General features: G+C 36.3%; 1 protein-coding gene and 1 long non-coding RNA gene across 3 annotated transcripts in view; one reads left to right on the top strand and one right to left on the bottom strand.

The window, feature by feature from the left end:
- LOC136039910 (BICD family-like cargo adapter 2) overlaps positions 1-27,579 on the bottom strand; it is a 154,797-nt gene that overhangs the window by 29,106 nt on the left and 98,112 nt on the right. For both annotated transcript variants that reach the window (XM_065723901.1, XM_065723902.1), the window contains exons 5-7: positions 18,401-18,535; positions 12,320-12,440; positions 2,246-2,401 (exon numbers count right to left, since the gene is read on the bottom strand). In XM_065723901.1, coding sequence (XP_065579973.1) covers positions 2,246-2,401; positions 12,320-12,440; positions 18,401-18,535 — 412 coding nt within the window. The remainder of the gene's footprint in view (positions 1-2,245; positions 2,402-12,319; positions 12,441-18,400; positions 18,536-27,579) is intronic.
- The window catches only part of LOC136039911 (uncharacterized), a 69,005-nt gene that overhangs the window by 13,176 nt on the left and 28,250 nt on the right, over positions 1-27,579 (top strand). The window contains exon 2 of the long non-coding RNA XR_010620581.1: positions 9,209-9,321. This is a non-coding gene — a long non-coding RNA (uncharacterized LOC136039911). The remainder of the gene's footprint in view (positions 1-9,208; positions 9,322-27,579) is intronic.

Raw genomic sequence — 27,579 nt, 5'->3', positions numbered from 1 at the left:
ATTTATATTTAAATTTTTTATATTTATTAATATTTTTTTAGTTTTCTTTTTCTCTTATTTTTCAGTTTTTTCCTTTTTTTTAGTTTTTTCTTTTTTAGTTTTTAGTTTTTTTTTTGTTTTTTACCTTTTTTTAGTTTTTTTAGTTTTTTTAGTTTTTTAGCTTTTTTAGTTTTTTTATTAGTTTTTAGTTTTTTTTAGTTTTTGCCTTTTTTTAGTTTTTTCAGTTTTTTTAGTTTTTAGTTTTTTACCTTTTTTTAGTTTTTTTAGTTTTTTAGCTTTTTTAGTTTTTTTTCTTTTTAGTTTTTTTTGTAGTTTTTACCTTTTTTAGTTTTTTTTTCTTCTTTTGTATTAGTGTGAAATAATTCAGACGTCATATGCGGACAAACACGACGTCACTCGACAGACAGACAGACAGACATAACCCACAAACAACTTATTTTTATATATATTTATTCATATTTTTTTAGTTTTCTTTTTCTCTTTTATTTTTCAGTTTTTTCCTTTTTTTTATTTTTTTTCTTTTTTAGTTTTTAGTTTTTTTTAGTTTTTTACCTTTTTTTAGTTTTTTTTAGTTTTTTTAGTTTTTTAGCTTTTTTAGTTTTTTTATTAGTTTTTATTTTTTTGTAGTTTTTGCCTTTTTTTATTTTTTTCAGTTTTTTTTTAGTTATTAGATTTTTACCTTTTTTTATTTTTTTTTTAGTTTTTTAGCTTTTTTAGTTTTTTTTTTCTTTTTAGTTTTTTTTTGTAGTTTTTACCTTTTTTAGTTTTTTTCTTCTTTTGTATTAGTGTGAAATAATTCAGACGTCATATGCGAACAAGCATGACGTCACCTGATCCACAGATCCACAGATCCACACACAGACAACTTATTTATATATATATAGATAGATATGAGGGGTTTACCCCCTCGTCAGTACCTCGCTCTTTACACTAAAGATTAAATTTTGTCCCAATTCATTAAGAATGACCCCTGAATCACAAAAGCCGTAGAATAAATAGTTGAAATTACTAAAAATACTTTAGCGTAAAGAGCGAGGTATTAGGAGGAGGTGAGCCCCTCATATGCGTAATAATTTCTCTTCGTTTTAAGTTTTAATGCTGCTCCTTACTTCCAGTTGAAAAACTTTTCATATTTATTTTTTCATTGTTTTTTTTTAAATAATGCTAGAAAATCCTGCGCTCCCTTCATGGAAATTTTCTTCCCCCATGACAAATTCCTCGATGAAAAGTTCCCCCAGCATATCCCATTCTTGTCAACCCCTCCCCCATCCGAAAAATCCCCCTGAAAACGTCTGTACACTTCCCAATAAGCATTGCTATATGTAAGCACTGGTCAAAGTTCGTAACTTGTAGCCCCTCTCACGGGGACTGTGGGGGAGTAAGTCGTTCCCAAAACCATAGTTATAAGGTTTTTCGACTACGCTGAATAAAATGGCTATCGCAGAATTTTGATCCGTTGACTTCGGGAAAACAATTAGCGTGGGAGGGGGCCTCCAATTTTTTTGGTCACTTAAAAAGGGCACAAGAACTTTTCATTTCCGTTAGAATGAGCCCTCTTGCAAGATTCTAGGACCACTGGGTCGATACGATCACCCCTGGGAAACAAACGAAAAACAAAAAACAAAAAAACAACCAAACAAATAAACACGCTTCCGTGATCTGCCTTCTGGCAAAAAATACAAAATTCCACATTTTTGTAGATAGGAGCTGGAAACTTCTACAGTAAGGTCCTCTGATACGCTGAATCTGATGGTGTGATTTTCGTTAAGATTCTATGTCTTTTAGGGGGTGTTTCCCCCTATTTTCTAAAATAAAGCAAATTTTTTCAGGCTCGTAACTTTTGATGGGTAAGACTAAACTTGATGAAACTTATATATCTAAAATCAGCATTAAAATACGATTCTTTCGATGTATCTATTGGTATCAAAGTTCCATTTCTTAGAGTTTTGGTTACTATTGAGCCGGGTCGCTCCTTACTACAGTTCGTACGAACTGTTTGAAAATCTATGAAATGGATGTTTAGATTAGACACGAAAACACACTCTATCTCGAGTAACTTGGGGTTTGAAATCACAGATTTCGAGGGAAGAAACCCAGATAATTTATTAAAATTTCGACATAACGCGGAATGAAGCCTGGCGTTGGTCTAAAACAGTTAAGTACCCCCCTCCTCCAAATCAAATTTAGGACCTGTGTACATCTATGATTGTATAAGGTAGTAATTATATTGAAGCGAAACACTTACCTTTGTGAGTTCGTTAATTTTGGCCTCCAATTCAGCTGAATGCTCTGCTTCATCTCTTGCTCGGCCTTCTGATTCGGCCAGTTGAATGAGTAGGGTGGAAATTTCTTCTTGCAATCTTTCAATTTCGGCCTCAGACTTTTCTAAACGACGATCAAGCTGCACAGAAGAAAAAGAATTCAAAAAACGAAACTTATAAAGGAGGAAGAAGAAGATACTTATAGAAAGAAGGGATACTTTACTAACATGCTGTTAATTTTTCCCCTGTGAAATCACTTTACTAAAAGTAATGAATGGCTGAAACGGTGTTTCAGTATTCTTAGAAAAAGTCAAATGACAAAACGTTGCATGCCGTGAGATGTACACTATCGCACAAGTTGGATTAAGGTGACTTGGATAAGGGAGGCTGAAACCTCCCTTATTACTTTCATTTGAATTCAACTTACTTTTCTAATTTCATTTCGGACAAGGTTTAACATATCCACAACAAGAGAATATGTGATAAAAGATGTCTTGAATTTGGGCATCTTTGTTACAAATTTAGACTCGAATTTACAATAAAAAAGCTCAGAAATATTGATATAGCAGCTTTGGTGAGTATCACCGAAATAAGAACTTAATATTTTGGTTTTGCTTTTTGAACAGATTTGAAATCAAGAAGCTTAAAGGCCCTTAGGTACCAAATCTGGTGGAAATAAAGCATCATTTGCAATAACCAGCTAAGTTGGTTTTGGTTTAGAACGGTCATAGTGTAATGTGAAGGATTTCTAACTAATAACATTTAATCAAAAATAGCACATTCAATATAAGGTTTAACCTCAAACTAATAGCAATAGTTTTGGTTTTGGTTCCATACGAACCGGAGAAGAATTCTCTGCAACATACAAGGAGTCGACCAAAATCGGACGAAGCAAATTCCACCATTTTTCGTTTTATCTTATAAAATAGTGACTTTTTAAAAAACAACCTAATTTGCATGTATTGAAAGTCAGTAATATGTCAATCTGGTACGTAGATCACGAATATGCAACGTTTTTTATTTCGAACGCTCAAGTTCAGCCCCACCCCTCCCGCCCATAAATCAATCGTCAATATAGGTCTAAAAGCAACATTATGCGAAGTTGAATTCAAACAGGAAAAAATTGGACTGCTAATGCAGAAAAGAATTTACATCCATGTTAATTTACCCCCCCCCCCTCACCCTCCAGTCTGAATGTAACCACCCCAAATTCTTACAATCCAATAAGCAACTTCCCATAACTTGTTAAATCACTGATTTTAATTTGAGCAAAAAATCACGGATAATATTAAATTGCGATTGGATTGGAGATCCATCATATTTATTTAATTAATCACATTTCTTTTTCATCTTCAGTTTGGACCTTAGCATTAGAGCAACTAGTTCCTTTGCAAAATTTGCAAGCAATGTCGCATTCGATGCCATGTCGATGACAGCTGCTCCGGTCACTATCACAGGATCCCTTACAACCACACTTCACGACGGTGAGATTTTTCTTTGGTGTCGCTGGAAGATCCGCAAGGATAGGGTACAACATGCCCTTCTGGAGGGACAGAGCTCTGAAGCCCAAACCAATCTTGTACGCAAACAGTGAAATTTCACTGCTGCTGAAGCAGGAGGTAGATCTTGCGGATGGACAAAAGTTGCAGACGTTGCTACTTTCTGCTGAAAGACTCGGTGTCGGTAACTTCCAAGATTGTCAATAGATTTTCCACCATATAATATAGGAAGTGCAGCCCCTTTCGCTGCTTTAATCTCTTCTTTTGAAGCACCAATTTAAGAAAACGTAGAAGCGTTTTCTGTTCGTTGTCTTTCAGCCGTTTAAGCGCAATCCCTATGTAAGTCAATGTAGACAGGAAGTTGTGTCGCAACCAAGAATTACGTGAGCAAAGGGAAGCAGCTTGCAGGTTTCAGTCCCAATATTCTTAACAATGGCTTCTATGTCCAAAGTTGCACCTGAAGTGGTTGGCTTAGGCTCACTGTGCAGTTAGACCTTGTGGTGCTCAGGCATAGAACGATAAAGTAACAAGACCAACAAGTTGCTATCGTCACCTATGAATAAAGTGTCCCAAGGCTTCGAACAATCAACCGCTGTAAGCACAAGTCAGAACCAGCTTTAGTGTGGATGGTTCTCAGATCTTCGGCTCGTAAATAATCATAAAGTACATTGATGAAACGGGCTTTATCTTTTTGCACGAAAGAAATTCCTCGTTTTTGGTGGTCAGTCTTATTTCGGGGCAAAACAATACTTCCCGTTCAGCGAGGCGTTTTCGCTTAAGATGAGTCATATCTTTTGTCGAAGCAGCGATGTCGCATCCATCAAAGACAATAATGTCGTTTGGATATTTGGCCGAAAAAGTTCCAATATCGGTCTAAGATCTTCGAATATGTTTCTTAATTTGCCCAGGAAATACTGCGAAGCAAAGCAGGTGCAATTCAGACTATGTTTTTCCTCAACAATATGAACTGAAAGTCGCTTGATAGCTTTTGCTAGCTGTAGTTCCTTTGGCTTTCGAAACGTGCCAGAAATTATCAAAAAGTGAAGCAGGATAGGAGCAAAGGTCATATTCAAATGAAGATTCTTCGTCCATATTCAGTATTTTGGATATAGTTCGAAGATAAGTCATAAGGACTGACTGATCCTTCCGTCTGAACGAATGCTCCTTCAGAGCTTTCCCTACCATTCTGTCAAGAATCTTCTTCCTGACTTCCATAGCATTGTCGGCGTACAAGCTTTCTGAAGCAGTAATGCCAATAGCAAATCTTCGATTTGGTAGCGGATAACCCTCAAAAAGAGACGACTGTTTCACAAAGTCAATAACTATTTGTGTTTCTTTGCAGTCCGTCTGCTGTCTCGAAATACCAAACTCTTTGTGTTAGTCACTTGTGTGATACGAAAAATCCGTCAGTTCTTGCATCGGAAGATTAGTTTGAGCACAGGCTGGACGTTCAATTACCCACTAAAATCTCTGTACTTCCGTCACTCCTCTACCTCTAGTTAATCGGGTTGCCATTTTCAGACTTCTCATCAGCTCTTGTTCTTTGACCAAATCTTAGATAAACCAGCCCAAAATATACCCGATCTTCTCACAACGTGCAAGCCTTTTTCGAAAGACTGGAAAAGTTTTGGGCTTGTGTGTTCAAGTCTGTTCATCTGCTGTAGGTACAGCTTCAACGACTTCGTGTAGTTGTTGGGACCAGCTGCTCCGTAGTAAGGGAGGATGTTGGAAACTGTTTGCAAATGAAGTTTCCAAACACCAACGTTCAAGGTGCCAGAAAACGTTGACCAACCTAAAGCAGATATTGCAGTTTAACTTTTGAAAGGATGAATCAACCAAAGTAAAAATTCTTCCTTGAGATATGGCTAAATGGCATTCTTAATAATTTTTCTAGAATTTTTCATTCAATGGTGTCTCAGTAATTGAGAGTGTCCGGTTAAACCCATGTCCGGTTCAACCCCGACCTCCACTATGTAAAACCGGATTTCTTGTGCATTAGAATAGAATCGCTTTAGAGTATGAATTACACCAATATCTTCAGACGCATTTAACAGCCTCACAAGACATTCTTGTCATACCTTACGTATAATTATAAAGTTGCGATTATCCCCATATATCTCTATAATTCTAGTTGAGAAGCAGAATTTATTGACAGTAAATGTATCTTTAATTTTTTTGGCTCATAGTTAAGCATACCCATAACGTCCTTTCACTGTTTTGCTATGTTTAGATTTTAGCTTGGCAAAACCTACCTTGGAACTTGAATGTAACTAAAAATTTAACTAGAAGACAAAATTAATTAGTAAACGTACTGCTTACACGTTCTTTCAAACTCGAATGTCGGCAAAATGGGTCAGCTTGTTCTTCCGCTTCACCGCATCTATTGAATAATTTCTCACCAAGAGCGTTGAAGAACATAGTAGATACGAAACAATTTTGAGATGTGTGCAAAACCATTTATTTGATTGTGTGTGTGTGGAAGGGGGGGGGAACAAAATGTGCAACATACACGACTTTTTCCTAGCATTTCGGCAGAGGAAGTGTAAGTTTTCTCTGCATAGATCCGACTTCGTGTAATATTCAACGTGTATTATTGCACGCTTTATCTCACTTTTGTTTGTACGGGGGGGGGGAGACTCAGGAAAGGTCGAAAAACAGAACTGAGTCCATATTCGTCATCTATGTACCAAATTATCTGATTACCGACTTTTTAGAAGTGCAAATGAATTTTTTTTTATAATTGTTATTTTAGAAGAAAAGACGAAAAAAGTCAATTTTAGCCTCGACCAATTTTGACTGATTTCTTATATGATGTAGAGAATTTTTTTCCGGTTCCAATGATAACAAAATCAAAGTATTGCAATTTGTTTGAGATAACTCTTAAAATTAATTTAGATTGACTATACAATAAGAAACATTCCTCAATGAGTTCTTGAATGATCATAGTACGAAAATATGTCTATTTGTTCTGAAGTTGGGGAAGGTGTTCGAAGGGTCCTATCTGGGAACCTTTGCTATACAGATCCACCCCCTCCACTAATGTGCAAATATATCGTCCAAATTATGTATTTTCAAAGCATTTTGCCATGCGTCACTCTAGTTTCAACCCGTGTATCCGTAAATTGAATCACCGCTGACGAAATCAAGAAACGAAAAACTCATGGAAAAATATATAATTTGGTCTACATATTTGCATATTAGGAAAAACATATAGTGGAATCACTGTTAAGATGTGTTAACGACAATTATTCTGCATATTATGAAGTAAGAATAGTTTTCTTAACATGTTTCCTTGTCAGCGGCCCCAGTTCCAGACTTATACCATGTTTTCACATGCTTTATCTTAGAATTCCACAAAGCATGTAAAACAAGTAACAAGAATTAAACAAGAAGAAACACAAAAAGCTCATGGTGAAAAACAGGTGAATGAAAATAGTCAGTTACAAATGGGCAAGCTTCTGTGTGACATCTATTTTGAAAGAGAAACTTTTTTTAGCTATAGAACATGGACAGGGTGTTAACTCAGATTCAAATCACACTCACAATGCCATTACTATCACGCAATCTTCAGTCAACCAAAACCCATAACTTAGCTACATTTCAGAGATCGTATTGGGCCTTTACTAGAATTTTGCTGAATTTAAAGTCAATCAAGGGTGGAGCAAGAATCTATATGAGAGAGGGCTGGTCCAAACGAAGAGATATAGGCTATACTTGTCAGTGCTTCTAATTAAATTTTTGGTAAAATCTAGTATTTTTTATTGTTGATTTTTTTGGATTGTAAGGATATCGCAAAAATTACTTGTTCTTTTAATCTCGATGAAGGATACCTCCTATTTCTTAAAGAAACTACATTTATTCTACCACTTAAAGAAAGGAGACAAATTTCTAATCTATGCGATTTATTTTGCTTGTTTAGTAATTTTTTCTCAATATTTTAGTGATTTAATTTTTGAACTGGTGCTAACCCTGTCTATAAGTCTTAAAAGCGTGCATATACAATCCATTCGATCTTTCTTTTAATTATTTCAATTCTTTAACTGAGATTAATCTCCTTTCTCAAGTAGTCCCAGCACTACTTGCTATCAAACAGTTCGTGGTAACGAACTGTGACTAAGGAGCGACCCGGTTAAATAGTAACCAAAACTCTAAAAAAAAAAAAAAATTTTGATACCGATAGACACACCAAAAGAATTGAATTTTAACGCTGATTTCAAATATATAAGTTTCATCAAGTTTAGTCTTACACATCAATGTTACGAGCCTGAGAAAATTTGCCTTATTTTCGAAAAAAGGGGGAAACTACCCTTAAATGTCATAGAATCTTAGTGAAAATCTCACCGTCAGATTCAGCCAATCAGAGATCTCTACTATAGAGTTTTCAAGATCATATCCGCAAAAATGTGGAATTTTGTACTTTTTACCAGAAGAAAGATCACGGATGTGTGTTTATTTATTTATTTTTTACCCAGCAGTGATCGTATCGACCCAGTGGTCCTAGAATATCGCATTCGAATGGAAATTAAAATTCTAGTGTCCTTTTAGGCGACCAAAAAATTGGAGGACAACTAGGCCCCCTCCATGCTCATTTTTTACAGTCATCACATCATAATTTTGAGACATCTATTTTGTTCAGCATAGTCGAAAAGTCTAATAACTATGTCTTTGAGGATGACTTGATCCCCCACAGTCCCCGGGGGAAAGAATGCAATTTATGAATTTTGCCCATTAATTACATATAATATTGGTTATTGGGAAGTATACAGACACTTTCAGGGGGGATTTTTTCTGGTGAGGGAGGTCGGGAGAGGGGATAAACGGGATGATCTTTCCATAGAGGAGTATTTCATTGGGGAAGAGAATATTCCATGAAGGAGGCGCTAGGTTTCCCAGCAACATTTAAAAACGATAAAATTAAATAAAAACTAAATTTTTACAATTGAATGTAAGGAGCAACATTAAAATTTTAAACAAACAGAAATTATAACGGATATGAGATTTTTCACCTCTTCATCAATAGCTCGCTCTTTACACTAAAGTTTTTTGTAGTACTTTCAAAAGAGCTATCTATTCTAATTAAACGGCCTTTGTGATTCAGGGGTCATTCTTAAAGAACTGGAACAAAATTATAACTTTAGCGTAAAGAGTGAGATATTAACGAGGGGGCGAACACCCTTATATACGTAATAATTTCTGTTCGTTTTAAATTTTAATGTTGCTCCTTACTTTTATTTGAAAAAAAACTTATTTTTCTATTTAATCTAGCATAGAGCGAACCACGGCTCCTTTTGTGCCCGAAAATTTAAAAAAGGCATTTTGAAAAAAAGAATTGTTAAGTCAGAAAAATATTACAATCTGAAGCTGATTCAGGAATGGTACCAATTATTTTGGTTAATCTTAAAAATAAATATTTAATGCAAAGCCAATTTACGGTAATTTCTTTAACAGTCTGAAACCTCTCAAAAACAGCGTCAGATAGAAAAGGAAAGGGCACTATTTAGAATCACCATGGTCGGTCACCCTATCAAGGAGAATTACAATACCCCACATCAAACAACACGGTAAGTCGCTTTTTTCATAATATGTCTTCCGATGTCTCCTTTTCTTTCCCCTAGAGTTAATTGGATCACACCAGTGGCCAAAGAATTTTGGGAGAGGGGTCATTTGAACAAAATCGCAATCTTTATTGTCCTTTTTAAGTAATGAAAAAGATAGCACAACAGCAGTATGATATTTTATTCCATTTTTAGCCACAAAACATCAATTCTTCCCCAAAGACGATCAAAACGCAGGGGAATGCAAATTCTGAGATAGGCATTCGATATTTCATGGTCTAAAAGCTCAGATGAAGGTTTTTAAGACCCCTATCCATCTTTTAAATTGAAGGGAATCCCTTTTTTGCAAGGTTAGCATTTACCTCCTTATTTATTTCTATTGTTTTTTGTCAGAGCTTGCAGGCAACTACTAGATTGAATAAAGATGATTAATTGCTCATTTAAAACCTGCTGCCAGCATTGGCGTCAATTCTTGGAGATAGGGGAGGGTAGGTACAAAAATATAATTTTTAAAATCTAGAATATTTTATCCAACCCTGACCCCCCCCCCATATTGACGCCGCAAAACCTTCTTCTATCATAACTTCTCAAATTTCTTTGAATCATCTTTATTTATATCAGTATAGTTGAAATTGTCAATTTAGTTTCACTGGTATAATATACTATAGTATATATGTGTCAGTATTTTCTTTCTACCTTTTAAATATATACCTTTCAAATATATAGAAAATTAGTCGCAAATCATTTTTATTGATTTGCCATTTTCAAAGGTAGCTGAAACTAACAGTTTTCTAACGTTTGAAAGATTGGTTTGTTCGAAACTACACATACTACTGGAAAAACTGTCAATTAAGCGGTTTGAAAGTTTTACATAGGCATGAATTTCCGATATATTGGAACGAAATACTACCGAAAAGAATCTTTTACAAAATTGATATTTTAATATAGTAAAACCTAAATTTATTGTCATAAACGCAGTTTATCTACTATTATTAAACTGTCTGATTGAATGAAAGCTTAAATGCTGATGTTCAGCAAAGGCGCCAAGGGCGAAAGCCAGCTTCAGTCGTCTCCCAAGAACAGTATTTCACAAATCCCTTATCGACCGCCTCACTAAAACCCAAATCCACTTTGTTTCAGTGGCTAGCATTATGCTCTACTCGTCAGAGATGTGACCTACATCCCAGAGATACTCTGATATGCATGGCAGTAGATGCTCTTAGGATAAAAAAAAATTCACAAAATGGAACATAATTAGATGGTTTGCAAGCGCATGAAACTTGGAGATTCTCCAGTCCTTTGAAGTGTCATTCCTGTCTGAGCAGTTCAAATCTTGCTCGTTGCGTTTGTATGGTCATCTACCACGCCTAACCGCTCAAACACAAGCCCGACTCATCTTTGATTTTGACAGAACTACAAACAACTCGGAAGACTCCAGAAGAAGACCACGCAAAAAACGGGCGGACGGTATCCACGGTCGACATATTAGCCGAAACATTGACCCGAATGAAACTCCAACCTTCATCTACAACAAACTGCTCTAAAGATGAGTAACAGCGCTAAAGGTTGGTTCTCTTTAACCTGGCGACGCTGCTGAGCAACAGTTTTAAGTGAAGTCCTGAACATCCATCAAAGCTCGAAACGTCAGCAAAAACATGGATTTATTTACTACATTCTTGCCTAAGTCTTCCATTAACAAGAGAAAAGATTTGTCTCAAGTTCAGTACACATTCTCTAGGAGCTCCAGTAGTCACTGAGTATTCACATAAAATGATATCATCAAGGACAACTTTTAGTGACAATGACGACGCAGAAAGTCTTCCAGTAAATTGTCCAACTGACGTTACAACATAATCTTGCAAATATCAAAAGAAAGAAGACGAACATAACCGCCTCTCCGAGAATTTTACCCTTTCTTGACATTGTAGTACGCAAGCAGCACATTTCTTGATTCAATGTACTGAAAATACTTTGGAGAAACTGTTCCTGCACAGGACAAAATACTGCTGGGTCGAAACAAGCCAAAGCATGCCGCTTAAATTATCTTAAGAATTTTGATGTTTCCTAGGCAAAACTGAAGTTTATGGCTTATAATTCATCAAAAGACAATTAGAGTGCCTTAGTCACCTTCAGTGATTATCTATCGGCAACCAAGAGGAACTTAGTGCAATAAAACAGATAACTACAGTAAAAGAAAAAAGGCTTTCACATCTCAATGACAGATTTGCACACGCCAATATGATCGCAAGCACATTTTCAGCCATTCCACAGCAGCAATAATACGAGGTTATAAAATCATAAGAACAGATGGGATTCAAACATCTATCATGACACCACTCGGCCAACTGAATGAACTAATTATATTTCGGACAAATGACCTTGGGAATACCCTGCAAATAGGTCTTGCGGAACAATCACAGCAAGCACTATCCACACCCATGGATCTTTTGATACCATCTGATGTTTGAATAAAGTATCAATGGTAAATATTCATATAATATTGTGTTTCATCCATAAGGGTTTTGATATTGAAGTGTACTTTTTTCAAGATATATATAATACAAGTATTGTTTTTGTGTCATAAGCAATTCTTGTTTACAATACAGTTTAAAAGACCCTCAAACCAAAGGAATCTTTGAAAAGCCGTTGAACTTCAGATCATTCTTCCATGCCGAAAAAGGTTTTTTTCTTTACTCGTGTGTGAAAAAGAATTTCTCTCAAGGTTTCTCGTCCGTAACTTCCTTAATTTTGAAACAATTTAAACGAGCTTTCTTTTCATACGGGTTTTCAGAAATAAACCTTAATAGTTATTGGTATTTTTTAGTTCCGGTAGTGTTTATTTTTCACTGGGGGGGGGGGGAGGATCCTTGTAAACAACTTCAGAAATTCATTAAAATATTGAAAAACGGTAAATTTTAGCTAAATAGGGAGGGATAGTCTATATAACGGAACTAAATAAAAAAAAATGGATTTAACAGTCTGTTTGGGAAAAACAAAAACCTACCTCTCTAAGGAAGGAAGCTTCAAGGATTTCAAGTTTATTCCGTTCATCATCAAACAAATCTTCCGTCATCGTTGACACGCATTTGAATTCCTTTGATATCTGCCGCTCATAGCGAAGCTGCCTAAAAAGTCGAAATTTAAGTAGCTGTTAAGAATCAAAGCCCCTCCACCCATAAAAATGTAAAACCAAGTCATTGAACAAGAACTTAGTTGTTTTTAGGAAGAAATTAGCTAGCCAAAGAGAATAGGGCACCTTTCCCCTTAGATTAAGTTTCCTTTTGCTATTTGTGGATCTGTCGGGCGAGCATTTAATTTCGACGTGCTTTATTTCATCAAGAATACCATTTACAGCCTCAAAGCTAAACAAAAACTCAAATACATATAAAATACGCTTGAATATTGCCAACAATTATATTTGTAACTAAAGCTATGAGCGCGCTATGGCCTAAATGGACCAAAACTTTAGAAACACATTTTGAAAAACAAAAACTGTCTGGTGAATTTTTTTTCAATTTAATGCTGATTGTGGAATAGTAAATGTTATTGTATTTTATTTTAATAATAAAACTTTATTACGAGACAAATTTTCAAAAAATTTTACAAAAAGGTTGAAACCCCTCACAAGCAAATGGCAGCGTATCAAAATGAAAAGTGCCCCGTTTTAAAATAGGAGAAAATGATATTTTAGCACTAATATGTGATACGTGTCACTGATATCTTTCGTTTTTTCTTCTCTTTTATTGACGCTGGCAGGGTACTGCAACATCGTAGAGAGCTGTTACCAAGCTAAATTGTAAGATAATGCTTATACCTAGGTGTTTTTTGCAAGTTTTTCTTGAGAATGCATTCACAGAGTGTAAAGCATTCTAAGTCCGTTGATTTTTGAATTAAAATGGAATAGTTGTGGGCATCAAGTCATGGCTAATTGTAGAAAAAGCCAAGACAGATAGTCCAATTGAGTGAGAAGCAAACCTGGCATTAATTCCCCCCTTATTAGGATTGTACAAAAATGGAGGTTAATTCATTTGTTAATAGATATGTCCATCTATTATCTGTCCATGCGTCATTGCTAGGGCAATGACGCATAAAAGGGACGCGACTCTGCTTCCCATTCGAAAAAGTGACTTTCCTTGCTTCACAAGATGGAGACTGATATTTTGCTATATCGGGTTTCGCTATATGATTCTAATGGTGATTCTACATCGGGTGATTCAATTGGTGCGATTCTAAATCGAATGATTTCTAATGGTGTAGTTTTCACTTCGATCCAATACCATTTTCGAGAGATATCAGCCTATTTGTCGAAATTCCAATAAAATTGTTTTTGCAATAAACTTTTACCATTAAGGTGGCACTGCCTATGTAAAGAGCAAAGTGGGCTACATGAATTATTGCCCTTTTTTGTCTTTTTCCCCAGGGGTGATCGCATTGAATTGTGTTGCGAGAGCAGCAATTTGGTTTTGTCGCGGTGTTTTTTTTCCTAGCACCCCGATTTCAGCATATTCCTAGAAAGTGGCAAGGGTCTAACCTCTGCGTTTTTTACGGAAAGTGTGGACCTTCGGCCGGATTGATGAATATGACTTCGCATTTTGGAAAACTTCGTAGAACTCTTGCTTGGAGCCAAAAATGATGGTTTTGCTTGTGTTTCTACCCACTTCTGTTCGTGGATTTTAGCTGAATTTATCATTCGGTTTTTCGTACTTGGGATTGCGGTAGAGAAATGGTATCAGATGTGCCTCTTAAACTTTAAAAGGTCTCTCATTGCTAAAGAAATTAGAGTTTATTCTTTGCTCCTTTCTAAGTAATGACGTTAGAAACTTTGCCTACGGCAAAAAAAGTCCACTTTTGAACTAAGACAGATAGATCTTTTTTCCGACGGCAGTCGAAAATAGCTCTTGATAAGCTGATCAAAGTATATGGATTCATTTTTTGGTGGAAAAATTCGTTCATAAGATATACCAGTTTGAACAACTTCAGAGGTAATGTACACACTGAAACCAAAAATAGGCCGATACAGAAATAGTATCAGATGTGCTTTTTAAACTTTAAAAGTTCTCTCATTGCTAAAGAAATTAGAGTTTATGTTTTGCTCCCTTCTAAGTAATGCTGTTAGAAAATTTGCCTACGGCAAAAAAGTCAACTTTTGAACAAAGACAGATAGATTTTTTTTTTCGACGGCAGTCGATAGCTCTTGATGGACTGAGCAAAGTATATGCTATCCATTTTTTGATAGAAAAATTCTTTCACGAGATGTACCGGTTTGAAAGTTTAAAGGAGTTGACAACTTCAGTAGAAGGTACTCACTGAAACCAAAAATAGGCCGATACCAATTGTGAGACATATAGACATGTGGGAAATTTTAAGCAACAGTCGACTGTTAGCTCATAAACATCTAGGACAATGAGGGGTTCGCGACTTTTGCTAGTTGGTGTACCTATTATTTATTTCCGATGTATTTGATGGTATCGCTTAATCGAAGCGAGGAAACAAAACCAATATGCAAAGCCGAACAAAGGTTGCCGAAACACCTCACGTTGCCCATGCTACGTAGATCTAATTAATGCTCGTAAAAACCATGGAGGGGCTCGTCCCTTTAAAAACTGAACATTCTAGTGTCAATTTTAAGTGTCAAAACTGATTAGAGGGCAATGAGTCCCCTCACATGCCCCTTTTAATCGCCCGCCCTCCAAAAGCATCCGATCAAAATTTCATTTTGTTCAAATTTCAGATATTCATTTTGTTCCAAATGATTGAAAGAAAGCCAACCTGATAAGGGCTGGCAAGTTACCCGTTGTCTATATAGATATTTGGTTATTTGCAAAGAGGGGGCATATATGATCCTGGGTCTCGAGACATACTAAGCGTTAATGATGTTTCATTAAAGCGCAAATGACGAACTAGTCGTTAGAAGGTACATTTAGATGTTAGCTCTACTCCTGTTTAATGTAGTTTGTGTTCGTTTTAAGTGTATTGTTTCTGGAGTGGACAGGTCGTGAAGCATGAACAGTCAACCAATACAATCTCCATGATCGAAAACCCTTGACCGGATGCTTATAATTCCCTCTTGAATACACCCCTCCCATTCCCCTTAATAAGTGAAAAAAAGTTTAAAAAAGCAGTAAAGCAAAAAAAAAAAAAAAAATCAAATTCAATGTTGATTTGGGAATAATAAATACCACTCATGTTTATCTGATAGTATAATTCATTTACGAAGGACACGTTCGGAATTCCGAAAAAGAATCTGATATTTCAAGTTCCTATTTTTTTTTCTCCAGCGCTAGTGGGGCAATGGAACATTGTGGGGCATTCAAATGGGGAACCAGCTAAAGTTTTCACAATCAGGGTCTTATTTCCATCGCCCCATCAAGACGTGTCACTTGTTGAGATGTCACACAGCCTTCCTCGCCTGAAAGTTCTTATGGAGAAGACGACTGATTCTTTATTCAAGCTGTTTATAAGGGTAACAATCACTGCCGTCAAAATTTCCTTTGAAATGTTTTTTTTTTTTTTTTACAGCAGAAAATTTTATATGCATATAAAATTTTGTTTTTGGCATATACTCCTCAAAAAGTTTTTTTTTCTAATGAATATTCCTAGACTAAATGCTATATCACATTACAATTTCAGCTTGATCAGAGAAAAAGAAACCTCTCTTACCGAAATGGAACCAAATTGTTTTAATACATCCGAAAAATTTTAATCCTCCGGTTGATTCGAAATTTGAATGGAATGTAGCCTCTAGTAAGTGGATTGAAAAACTCCTTTTAAAAATTAGTTTAAAAAAATATAAGGCCAACACTCTTAACGGATCAGCAATTTCCAGCTATGTCTACTATGGTCTTTGCACAGTATTTTCCTCTCAATTTGTTATTTTTAAGTACTTGTAGACTACATGCTACAATTTGTTGAAACTCCTATGTTCATTTCAACCTACCTGTGCCAGGAATTTCTCCTGTCTTTCCTACATACTTCTGGCGGTTTCTATTAGGGGAAGGTGACCTACGCAAAAATATACCATTTGATCTGCCACTCAACGTTCTTTCTAAACACAACAGTCATTGTCGGCAGATATTCCATTTGGGATGCTTAAAGTGAATCTGAAACTATTTTCTATTGTCCTTTTTAGGGAAGAGCATTTTTTTCTGATCAAACAGAATTTTGTACAAAATAGTCTCTAGTCTAGGATTCCCCAAGATTAGAAAAATTTGAAAAATGGAACTGTTTCTTCACGGGGTGGGATACACGACAAAGACATGATACACCAAAGCTAGACATACTGAGACAAAATTTTGAGCTCGAAGTGCTGCTCATTAATTCTGCAGCATGCTCTGATTGTTGACTGATGATGCGAATACGTAAGAAACAAGCTATTTCCTGGATTTCCTGGTTCGGTAATTGCTTATTGCTTGTAGCAAGTCAAGCTATTTAATAATATGAAAAAAACTTCGTTTTCTTAAAGAGTTAAAGAGGCTGCGTCCCAAAGTCGAACCTTAAAACGTACAGAAATTAGGAAAGGCAGTTGGGGGGCTGCCGCCCCCCAAACCCCCCGCTTTTAAAAACTCTTTTGTACAGGTTTTTTTGTTGTGGGGGGACTTCATTGTTACTAATTACTAATTTCGGCGCAATGGTTCTCCTGTCCTCTTGTGTTTAACATTTTTCGAAGTTATTCCATTATTCATTCATTTCAATTTTTTGTTAATTAAAAGAGGGCCTTTCCGAAGCCAAGAGCGGGGGGTTAGGGGGGCGGCAGCCCCCCACACAAAAAACCTGTACAAAAGAGTCTTTAAAAGCGGGGGGTTTGGGCAGCCCCCCAACTGCCTCTCTTAATTCCTGTACGTTTTAAGGTTCGACTTTGGGACGCAGCCTCTTTAACTCTTTAAGAAAAATAAGTTTTTTTTCATATTATTTCTGTACGTTTTTCTACAATCCATGGTGGATGTAATTTAATAATAATTTTCCATGTTTATTTTCTCGCTTTCTGTATCAATAAATTCAAACTGACAAAATTATCCAATTTTAATAATTTTAATAGTTTAGCAGCTTAATTAAAAATTTAGCAGCTAGTGGTTTTTACCCACCCGCCTCCGGTTTATGGGCCCAGCGCGCTTCCGCTGCGCCAAGCTGCTGTTATGCTTGTTATCAAACAAGTTATTACAATAGAAAATTTCACCAACGGCTTCAATTAGGAAATCAATTTAAATGGTTCTTTTAACTTGCTTCCATCAAGCCTTACCCCCGCTTCAGTATAAATTCTTGTGAACATTCCAGTATGTAATTCTGATCACATGTTTCCATGTTTATTTTCTCCCTTTCTGTATCAATAAATTCAAACTGACAAAATTACCTAATTTTACAAATTTTAAAAAGTTGGCAGCTAACAGTTTCGATCCACCGACCTCTGGGTTATGGGCCTAGCACGCTACCGCTGCGCCAAGCCGCTGTTGTTGTAAGAATTTTTCAAACAAGTGATGTTATTACAAGAGAAAATTTTACCTTCAATGGGGAAATGGGTTTTTCTAAGCTAGAAAATCGGGGGGTTAAGATTTTCCCACAAAACTTTCCAGGGCACTTACTCGGAGAATTCCGCGTCGAATGAGTCTTCGTACACCCAGATCCGATGTCGGCTGTGACCTGTAAGCGTCAAGGAAAAAAAAAAGGAGAACATGAACAATAAGTGGCTATGCGTGGTTTCTGGAAAACAGGGAAGGAGTTATCGGATCGAGCTGAAATTTCGCGGATAAGCTCCTGGGCCCTAGGAGACCTTAACTTGTGAATTTCAGCCCGATCGGACAACGTTAAAGGGGGGCTGGGGTTGGTTGGTCGAAACTTTCGGCCAGATTTTCCCCATGAAGGAAAAGTCGGAGGGGGATGAAATTTGGCAGGTTTTTTAGTTGGAGCTCGGGCTACGAAATGCATCCCTCCCCATCCCTCTGCGACCATTGGAACCGAAGATCGCTTAACATTGTCGTGGTTCGCCTCTTTAAAGAGGCACGAGTGTGCCTCCTTGAAAAACATTGACTCTCATGACCCAGTACTCTTTGTTGATGTAATTGCAAAATAGGACGCAAAGAAAAAAAAATACCTGATTAGCTTCCACGGGGGTTCAGATTTTCTCCTTCTCATTACTGGGGGTGGGGTAAATCTAGGAGATTCTATTGGACCTTTTGCATCAAATTCATCAGTGGGAGACTCAAAAGACGACACCGTCTCCGAAAGACTATAACAAAAGACACATTTAGTTATTGGTAGGAACAAATTTAAGCTTGACATGCAGTTAGGAACTGCCAAAGTTTAGACGAATAATAGTTATCATTTCTGAATTAGCATTCAGTGAAAAACGTTTGTCATGGGAAGTTTCTTAGAAAATGCACATCTAACAATACAAGTATTATGGGCATGGTTTTCTTTGTACTAGGTTGTGTCTCCTGCTCAAACCTTGATAATTCATGCATACGAGCAAATTAAAAAAGAAACAAGATCCGGCCCTGAAACAAATTCTAACTAAGCAACCCTTAAAATCCAAACAAATCAATGCACAGATGTGATTAATATGTTTCATGGATTTAGAAAATCACTCTTAAGTAAAGAGCGATACTGTGTTTTAAAACGGGTGTAAATTATCCCTTATATGAATGTCACTGCCGCATCCCTTCCTTCTCCCCATTGACTCGTCACTTCAAAGTCTTACTTATGCTTTATTGAAGTATGATCAATATCTAAAACCTGTTAAAATTTTAGCGTAAAGAGAGAGGCTAGGCGGCTGTAGTCCTCCCCCTCATAGGTTTGTTTTTAATGCCCTATCAAGTGTTGTCTTGGTCCATAAGGAATGTCCCTATCCCTTCTATCTCCGCGTAGATAAGGATATGAATCTAGTCTGCCATTTAGCTTACGGCACAAAATAATAGAAATTGGCACTTGGCTGTCGTGCGATACATTTGCTACTTAAAAAAGCACTAGAACTTAGAATGTCTGTCTGATGCTTCCTACTCATGATTATTCACGAATAAACCGATATACGACCATCACTGGTGAAAAAAAAATAATAATAATTAAAAGCCAAACCGTGACATCTTCCAAGAAAGAATAAGAAATCGGTATTTTAGATAATGAGACATGACACCTCCAGCATAAGCGCCAACAAGATATTGAATTTAATGGAGTTTTTTTGGCTCTTTTTATGGTATTTTCCCTTTTCCTTCTGTAACTGGGCGAATTTTTCACAACTTTATAAAATAAAGTTTTTGAAAATTAGCGTTGAAATATCATGTAGGGCCGCATCCTGGGTTTTTTCGGGGGAGAGGGTGGTTAAAAAGAAAACTTTAAAAAACCCATTAACAATTTGTCTATATTCATTTTTGTTACGTTTTTTAAGAATTGGGCCAAAATTCACAAAGGGGGAGGGGAGCCCCTTACCCTCCTCCCTGGGTACGGTCTTGGTATATTGAGAGGGAGATAGGTAAGCTATTGTAGCATTTATTGATATTCAGTAGTTCAGCTAAGACGAGAAAATGTTAGAATGCTAACATTGTAACATCAAATGTTAGCATGTTTCCCATTTAATTAATTAAAGTTGACATTTTTATTCAAAACTCGTCAGACACAATATCTTTTCTTTCTACTAGTCTTAGAATTCCAGCCAGAACCTTTTTTAACCATATTTCAAAATACGTGATTATTAAAATTATTAGTTTTAGATGTCTTTATCATACAAACTAAAGAATTATTAAAAAGTATTAGTTGTCGAAAAATACCAATTAAAAACACAGGAAAACCTGCAAAGTTGCAATATTTAATCGCAATACAAAAAACAGTTGGCATCATAATGGCCTGTGAAGAAACGGCTGGGACGATTGACTCGCATCTAGTAATGTCACGATTTTTCGTGACTTGGTAGAACTGATCTTTCACAGTAAGATGAACTAAAACCCCACAGAGCTATTAAAAAAAATATATTAATTTTTTTTCGAATTTGACAAAATTCAGTAGTGATAAAGATTCTAGGTGAATGATTGACAGAAGTTTAGAACTCCCGCTACCAGGGTTGCAAACCTGCACACTTTTCGTGTGAAATGCACTCTTCTTTTTTTCATAGCGCTCTTTCACACAACGGACCGGATTTGCATTCTTTTTGTCCATTATTTACTCTTTCCACTCTTTTATGAAATGATGATAGAAAAAGTATTAAGCAGAATAAAAAACGGCACTTGACTTGACTACAGTGAAGTCAGCTATAGTTCACGACTAGTTACTTGGACCTTTTATATTCCTTTCAAAACATTTGGATAAAATGGAGACAAAACTTTAACTAAACATTTGATGCAGTCAACTAAAGTTCAGTTAAATATCCAAGCAATCAAAATGAACACCTGCAAATTTCCAGCAGAGGGTTACCTTTTAAGCTAAAAAAAAAAGTAATGATAATCATTATCTGACCGATTATTTAGAGTTTGATATAAGTTGGGAGTCCTCCTAACTTTGTTTTAAATACATTTGAAAAATTTAAAGGTAATATGTTAATTGATCGAATGATAACTGATAATTATTTGTGAACGGCGTAGGAGTGGCGAGAACAGTGAAAAGGGTTGTGCACGCGGAAAATTTTTGACTTTCACTTGTTTTTAACAACTGCCTCTCTTTTTTGGCTTTGATTTGCACTCTTTCTTGGCCTCGGCAATTGGCAACTCTGCCTGATACCTGAGCCACCCTAACAAATGATTGTTACAGAGACAGTGATATAGTGATATAGCGTAAAGAGTTACGTACCTTTCATGAACCCCTTAAGGAATCTTACCAAATTTTGAGACAACTATTTTGTTCAAAATGGTCAAAATATGTATAATCCAAAACCTATGAGACGAGGGCCGTAAATCCTGCAAATTGTCAATAATTTACAGAGTGTTTTTACATATTGGGTGTCCATTGGCTCGAAATTTTCAGCAACCGTCCTCAGAGTCAAAAGGATCTATATTTTGTTGTCGTTAGAGGGAGGATTGGGGCCAGGGAACGGGTCACGGTCAAAGCAAAAAACGGAGAGGAAAAAAGGAACGAAAAGCTTTTTCCTGGTGAACTCAAAACTTATATTTTAAATGCTTTGGTTAAGGGACTCCAATACGAAAGAAAAAATAGCACCCCTTCAAAAATGGGACTGACAAAGGGTCAGAAAGTGTCCAAACAATTTTTTCTGGCATTTCATATGAAGTTTTACACTGTATATGCCTCTTGGGTCGACACCAGCCCCACGGTCACAGGTGAAATTGCCTTAAATTAAGTAAATTACCCATGGTTCACAGACAAGTTTTAGCAGAAAAGACAGCCATTCTTGGTCTGGGTTGTCCGATCAGCAGGAGGTACTTACGGATCTTTCGCCTACACGTACCTGGCTTTTCAAATTATCTGCAATCTCTTGGGAATGAGTCGGAGGGGGGAAATATAAACTTCGTTGGGGGTGAGGGAAAATAAACAGGAACCAAAATTTTATGTGGATCGAGGTGATGAAGATAGATTATTTGCAATATCTTAAAAATGGCTTGGAGGATGGAGTTTCAACATTGAGGTACTATTGGTCAAAGAAAAGGGAGGGGGTTTTTGTAAAAAAGATTTGTAAAAAGGGAGGGGAAAAGCCTAAACTATTTTTTTTGCACTGTAAGCTTCTTTGGAACCTATCTATGCACGGCTAAGTAGAGAGGTAAATCTTCTCTACTTAAATCTTCTACTAACTTCAAGACAGTTCTGAGAGGGAGGGAACAAGTGAACGTTGAATTACGATTGGGGAAAAAGTTTAGATCCAAATCAAAAGATACTACGTGCATCCAGGTTATCAAAATACATCTTGGTCATTTCCCAAGGACAGCTTGAGGGAACAAGTTAAAATTTTACGGTAATGTTGAAGAAAAAAAAGGGTGACTTCTAATTTTTTATGTGGGGAGACGGCTGAATATATTTTGTTTCTGGTCAACCTGAACAGTTTTGTACTGTAACCAGCCATTGAACTTGGAATTTAATTACGTTCAAGAACTGGGGTTTGGTATTGGGGGGATATGGACCTCTAATTTTAACTTAAGGAAAGATGCAGAGAAGGGTTAAAGATATTTTGCCTCAAACCTGGCTAAGTGCTTTGTCACTTTGATCCCCCGATGGGACTAGAATCTACCCATGCGATGAAGCAATGTAAGTGGATAAACAATATATATGTACCAAGATTAACAAAATAAGGTTTCTGCAATATCTAAAACACAGCTTGGAAGATCGAGCTGAAACTGTCAGGGGAGGGGCTAAAGCAGATCTTAAGTTTTGATCTAAAGGAGGGGATAGTGGTAAATATAAAGACACTATCCATGCTGTCAAAATATCATATATTCAACATTTTAGTAACAGCATTGGGGATGCATTAGAAGCACTCAGATGGTGTGTGGATGTCATATGTGTGTGGGGGGGTGAGGCTTCAGAATTTGCTTTGAGGGCAGCCAAAATGTCATTTGTCCGATCCACCTAAAAGGTTTTTGGAACAAAGCACACATGGGATTTAGAATTCACTCATTTCTAAATGGCGAAGTAAGTCAAAGAAACTAGATGGTACCAGGTTATCAAAACAGAGTCGTTTGGAATATCTCAGAATGACTTGGGATACTTTCAGGGAGTATAGCAGAGCCAAGTGGACCTCAAATTTTGACTCGGAGATGCAGCGTAGAAGGAGAGGAAGGGACTAAAGATGTTTCTTCTCAATTCCACATAAGTGTTTTTCAACTAATAGTCTCTAGGACTTGGAATCTATTCGATGATAAGTAGCAAGGTAAACCAAAAGAAGCTAAGTGTTGCCTGGTGATTAGAACGGCATATTGACAATGTCCTGGGAATGGGTTTGGGGGTCATGTTGAAACTTTCAAGGAATGCTAAAGGGTGGAAAGAGACGTAATATTTTGTGTTTCGAGAGAGAATGCGGAGGCCAACAAAGACGTGCCTTGAACTCACTTAATTAAAACACCGTATATTCACCACAAGTCTATGAAAATAGCGTCTTTGTAATGTCTCTGGAACTGCTGGGGGATTGAGTTAAAACTTTCAGGGAGGGTATGGAGAGAGGAAATGGGGACTTAAAAATTTTTTGTTCAGGGAAAGGGATAAGAATGCCAAAAAAAATTGTCTCCTAAATATTGATTTGTCCAAAAAATAACTGATACTTTTTAATAACTTTTTTAACTGATACTTTTTAACAAATAACTGAAGCTCGAAACTTATTTCCACAAACTACTGGGTCCAAGAGACCTTTATGGAGAAAAAAAACTAATTGAAAAATTGTTTAACGTGAAAATAGACCCAAATATTATTTTTTTAAGACTCGTGATATTCTTTTCGGTATTTTTCCAGACAAAAAGACTATAAGATTTGGGACGCGCTAAAACGGAGCCTTTAATTTTGTCTCTCGAATTCACATGAAAATGACATTCATAAGTTCCTTAGCCAGATGAACGCCTATACAGAAATCATAAGACCAGAATTTTTTTTTACCATCTCCGATAGGTTTTTCAAACAGTTCGTGGTAACAAACTGTAAGTAAGGAGCGATATGGCTCAATAGTGGCCGAAACTCTAAAGTTCGGAATTTTGATACCAATAGATATATCAAAGGAATTGCCTTATGTTACTGAGTTCAAATATATAAGATTCAATAAGTTTTGTACTACACATTAAAGGCTACGAGCCCTAGAAAAATTGCCTGATTTTCGAAAAAAGGGGGAACACCCCCTAAAAGTAGTAGAATCTTAATGAAATGACACCATCAGATTTGGCGTATCAGAGGACCTTAGTGTAGGAGTTTCAAGTTCCTATCTGCAAAAGCGTGGAATTTTGTATTTTTTGCCAGACGGAAGATCACGGATGCGTGTTTATTTTTTACTTTTTATTTTTTTTCCAGGGGTAATCGTATCGACCCAGTGATCCTAGAATATAGTGAGAGGGCTTATTTGAATGAAACTTAAAGTTCTGGTGCCCTTTTTAAGTGACCAAAAAGATTGGAGGGTAATTGATTCCCTCCCGAGATCTTTTTTTCAAAAATGTCACGGTCAAAATCTTGAAACAGCCATTTTGTTTAGCATAGTTGAAAGTCCAAATAACTATACCATTGGAGATATCATGATCCCTCCAGAGCCCCTGGGGAAACGTCTTTAATTTAAAAATTTAAACCAACGTTTACGTATAGTATTTATTATTGGGAAGTATGCATAGATTTTTCGGGCAGGGGGGGAAACAATTTTCTGCTGGGGGGATTTTGAACAAGGAGAATTTTTCATGAAGAGGCAAGTTTCCAGATTATGAATTTTTCAAGGGAAATTTTACACAGGGGGGATTGCCAGAATTCCTATAAAATTCTTCTTATGTCTTGCTTTCTCTTTGTCGAATCAATTTTACGCGCGGAGATGTTATTGTCCAGGGTAAATTCTCACCAGGATTTACTTGTCTTGAGGATATATCCATGGGAAAGAGGGACTTATCCGCGGAGGTGGAGCCAGATTTCCTTGAGTTTTTTAAAAAGCGATTAGATATTAAATAAAAAAGCAAGTTTTTCCTATTGAAAGTAAGTAGCAACACTAAAACTTAAAATGAACAGAAATTGTTACGTATATGAGGGGAATCGCTCCTCCAACATATCGCTCTTTACTCAAAAGTTTGAATTTCGTCCCAATTATTTCTAAGATTCCCTCTTCTATACAGGCCAAAGAGCCTTTGGGGGAATAGTAAAATGTAATATTACATGTGTATTTCATGATGAATGGATAAATCTGATCTTATCTTAAAACACAAGGTTCGTTTAATTAGAACAATAAGCTTTTTTTAAAGCACTTAAAAACTTTAACGTAAAAAGCGGGGTGTTAAAGAGGAGAAGCGCCCCTCCCCCTATCAGCGTAATAATTTCCGTTCGTTTTAAGTTTTAATGTTACTCCCTACTTTCAGGTGAATAACTAGTTGGGTTTTTTTTTTTTAGTTAACTTACACGGCACGTAGAAACAGCCAGATAGATCTCAGTGACAAAAAAAAAAAAAAATATATTTTGAAGATTTTTATATCGATGTGTGAGGTCTAAAACTGGGCCAAAATTATCACATTGATTCTTAATGCCCAAAATAGGCTAAATCCATTTTGACTCCGTTCGGCCGGCAAGTTACTGGACACGCATACTGGACAAAACGATCCTAAAAGTATAAAATATTCTGAAAACGAATCGGGTTGTATTGATTCGTGAAACTGCAAAATGGCCCCCACATTGTTTTTCTCCGATCAGCATTACATTTTCAGCGTAAGTAGACTGGAACAAGGACAAAATTTTGGAAGAAAAATATGTTCATATCGATTTATTTGCGTGAAAAATTCGAATATTTTTATGCTGCTTTACTACTTCAGACCATGTACATACTTTAAGTGAAATTTCAGGACCCAGGGAGCCTCAATTAAATAAAAAAAGGGAACTAAATCTGGTTGTATTAATTCATGACATCTTTTGGGCGGCAGCCATTCTCCTGTCCGTGGTAATTTATTGACTTCTTGGTTCACTTTAGTTTTTGTTCTTTAGGATTTATCTATAGATGTAAATGTTAGCTATGTGTTTGATGTAATTATTCATTTTAATTTATGTTCGTTTTAAGTTTTTATTATTATATCACTGTACATAATAATGGTAGATGGTAATAAGCCTAAGCTATGGATGTCAGGTCTTGACTTTGCTTAAACGATAATTTCAATAGGACATGTGCCAGTCATCATCAGGTTCAAATTCAAATCTCTTGCCAGAAAATAAAATTACTAAATAAAATAAGACTAAAATTACTGAAAAACACTAATAATGAGCCGAACCTGTAATTGTTGCTGTGATATTGCCAGAATTTTGGTAGAGGCGTTGATAACCGCTATCCAAGTAAATCTCAAGAGGGTTGGGCTTATAGGAGGGGAGTAGAGTTTTTTGCGAAGTGGAGTTATTAGTGTTTTCAATGATTTTAGTCTTATTTAACGTGATGATTTTATTTTCTGGCAAGAGAATAGACTGAAAACTCGCAAAAACTCCACCCCCACCTATAGGCCCAACCCTCTTGAGATCTACTAGGATAGCAGCTGTCAGCGGATAATTTTTGCTGCTACGCGGGCAGTGTTTATTTTATGAGAATTTTGACTTGATGACTTCATCCGCAGCCTAGTCGCGTCCAGAAACTAAAAAACAAGATGTCTTCTTCATGTTGAGCCAGTGATGTATTTTGGTTAGTATCTGCCTTTATAGGAAGGACATCGATTGGAAAAGAGTTCAATTGGAATTGAGCGAGTTCCTCAGACTTCTCTGCAAGGAAATGAACTGCTGGAGAAGAGAGAAGACGGCCTGATGAGCTAAATAGCTATTTGTATTACTGATTTTTTTCATGAATTACAGGGTAAAAAAGGCCAGCTCTTGTGTGGAGTAGCAAATCAAATTAAAGACTGGTTAAAAAAAAAAACCTTCTAGGCTGAATAGCCAATATTTCCTTCAGGCCATTGACTGACTCAGTCATGGCCCTACTATCCGGTCCATCAACGCAACTTTGCTTGCAGTAACATAATTATACCCACTACCTGTCACCGTTACCTGTTTAAACGGACGAAGAACCCTAATGACAGCTTCCACAATGGACCACTCGTTGCTGTGAAGTTAAGTTCAAGCTCTCTGATTTTAGCGTCACGAATTTTTCGGTTTGAGAAGTCACGCAATGGCTCTTTCCGTGTACAATATATTTCTATCTGGGTAAGGGTACTGTTCCATCGAACATTCATACGCTTTGTTGGGGATGGACTAAGATTCTTGTAGATAGCTTTCATATATATATATATATATATATATATATATATATATATATATATATATATATATATATATATATATATATATATATATATATATATATATATGCATATATATACACATTTCAAGAGAACAAATTACACCATTCCCTTCTCCTCAGGAGTAGTATTAGTATCAATGAGGCAAGCCAAATTACACAAGATGACCAATGACCCTGAAATGCTAAAGAAAAAGGTATGGAACAGGACACAGCCAAAAATAACAATGAACCGCAAAGGAAAACGTTACACAGCAAAAACTGCTGATTGAACACAAAGTAAAATTACAGTCGAATGAAGAACCGTGTTAGTTTAGCGTGCGTGAGTCTGTGAATGACGAACGGGAAGAAGGAATAAAGTTTATGACGGAATTACTTAATTCAATCAAAATAACTGATTTTCCACCATA

The sequence above is a fragment of the Artemia franciscana genome, chromosome 20, assembly GCF_032884065.1.
Source record: "Artemia franciscana chromosome 20, ASM3288406v1, whole genome shotgun sequence".
Lineage (NCBI taxonomy): Eukaryota > Metazoa > Arthropoda > Branchiopoda > Anostraca > Artemiidae > Artemia > Artemia franciscana.
The sequence above is the reverse complement of the archived record's forward strand: the minus strand, read 5'-3'. Positions and strand labels throughout refer to the sequence as shown.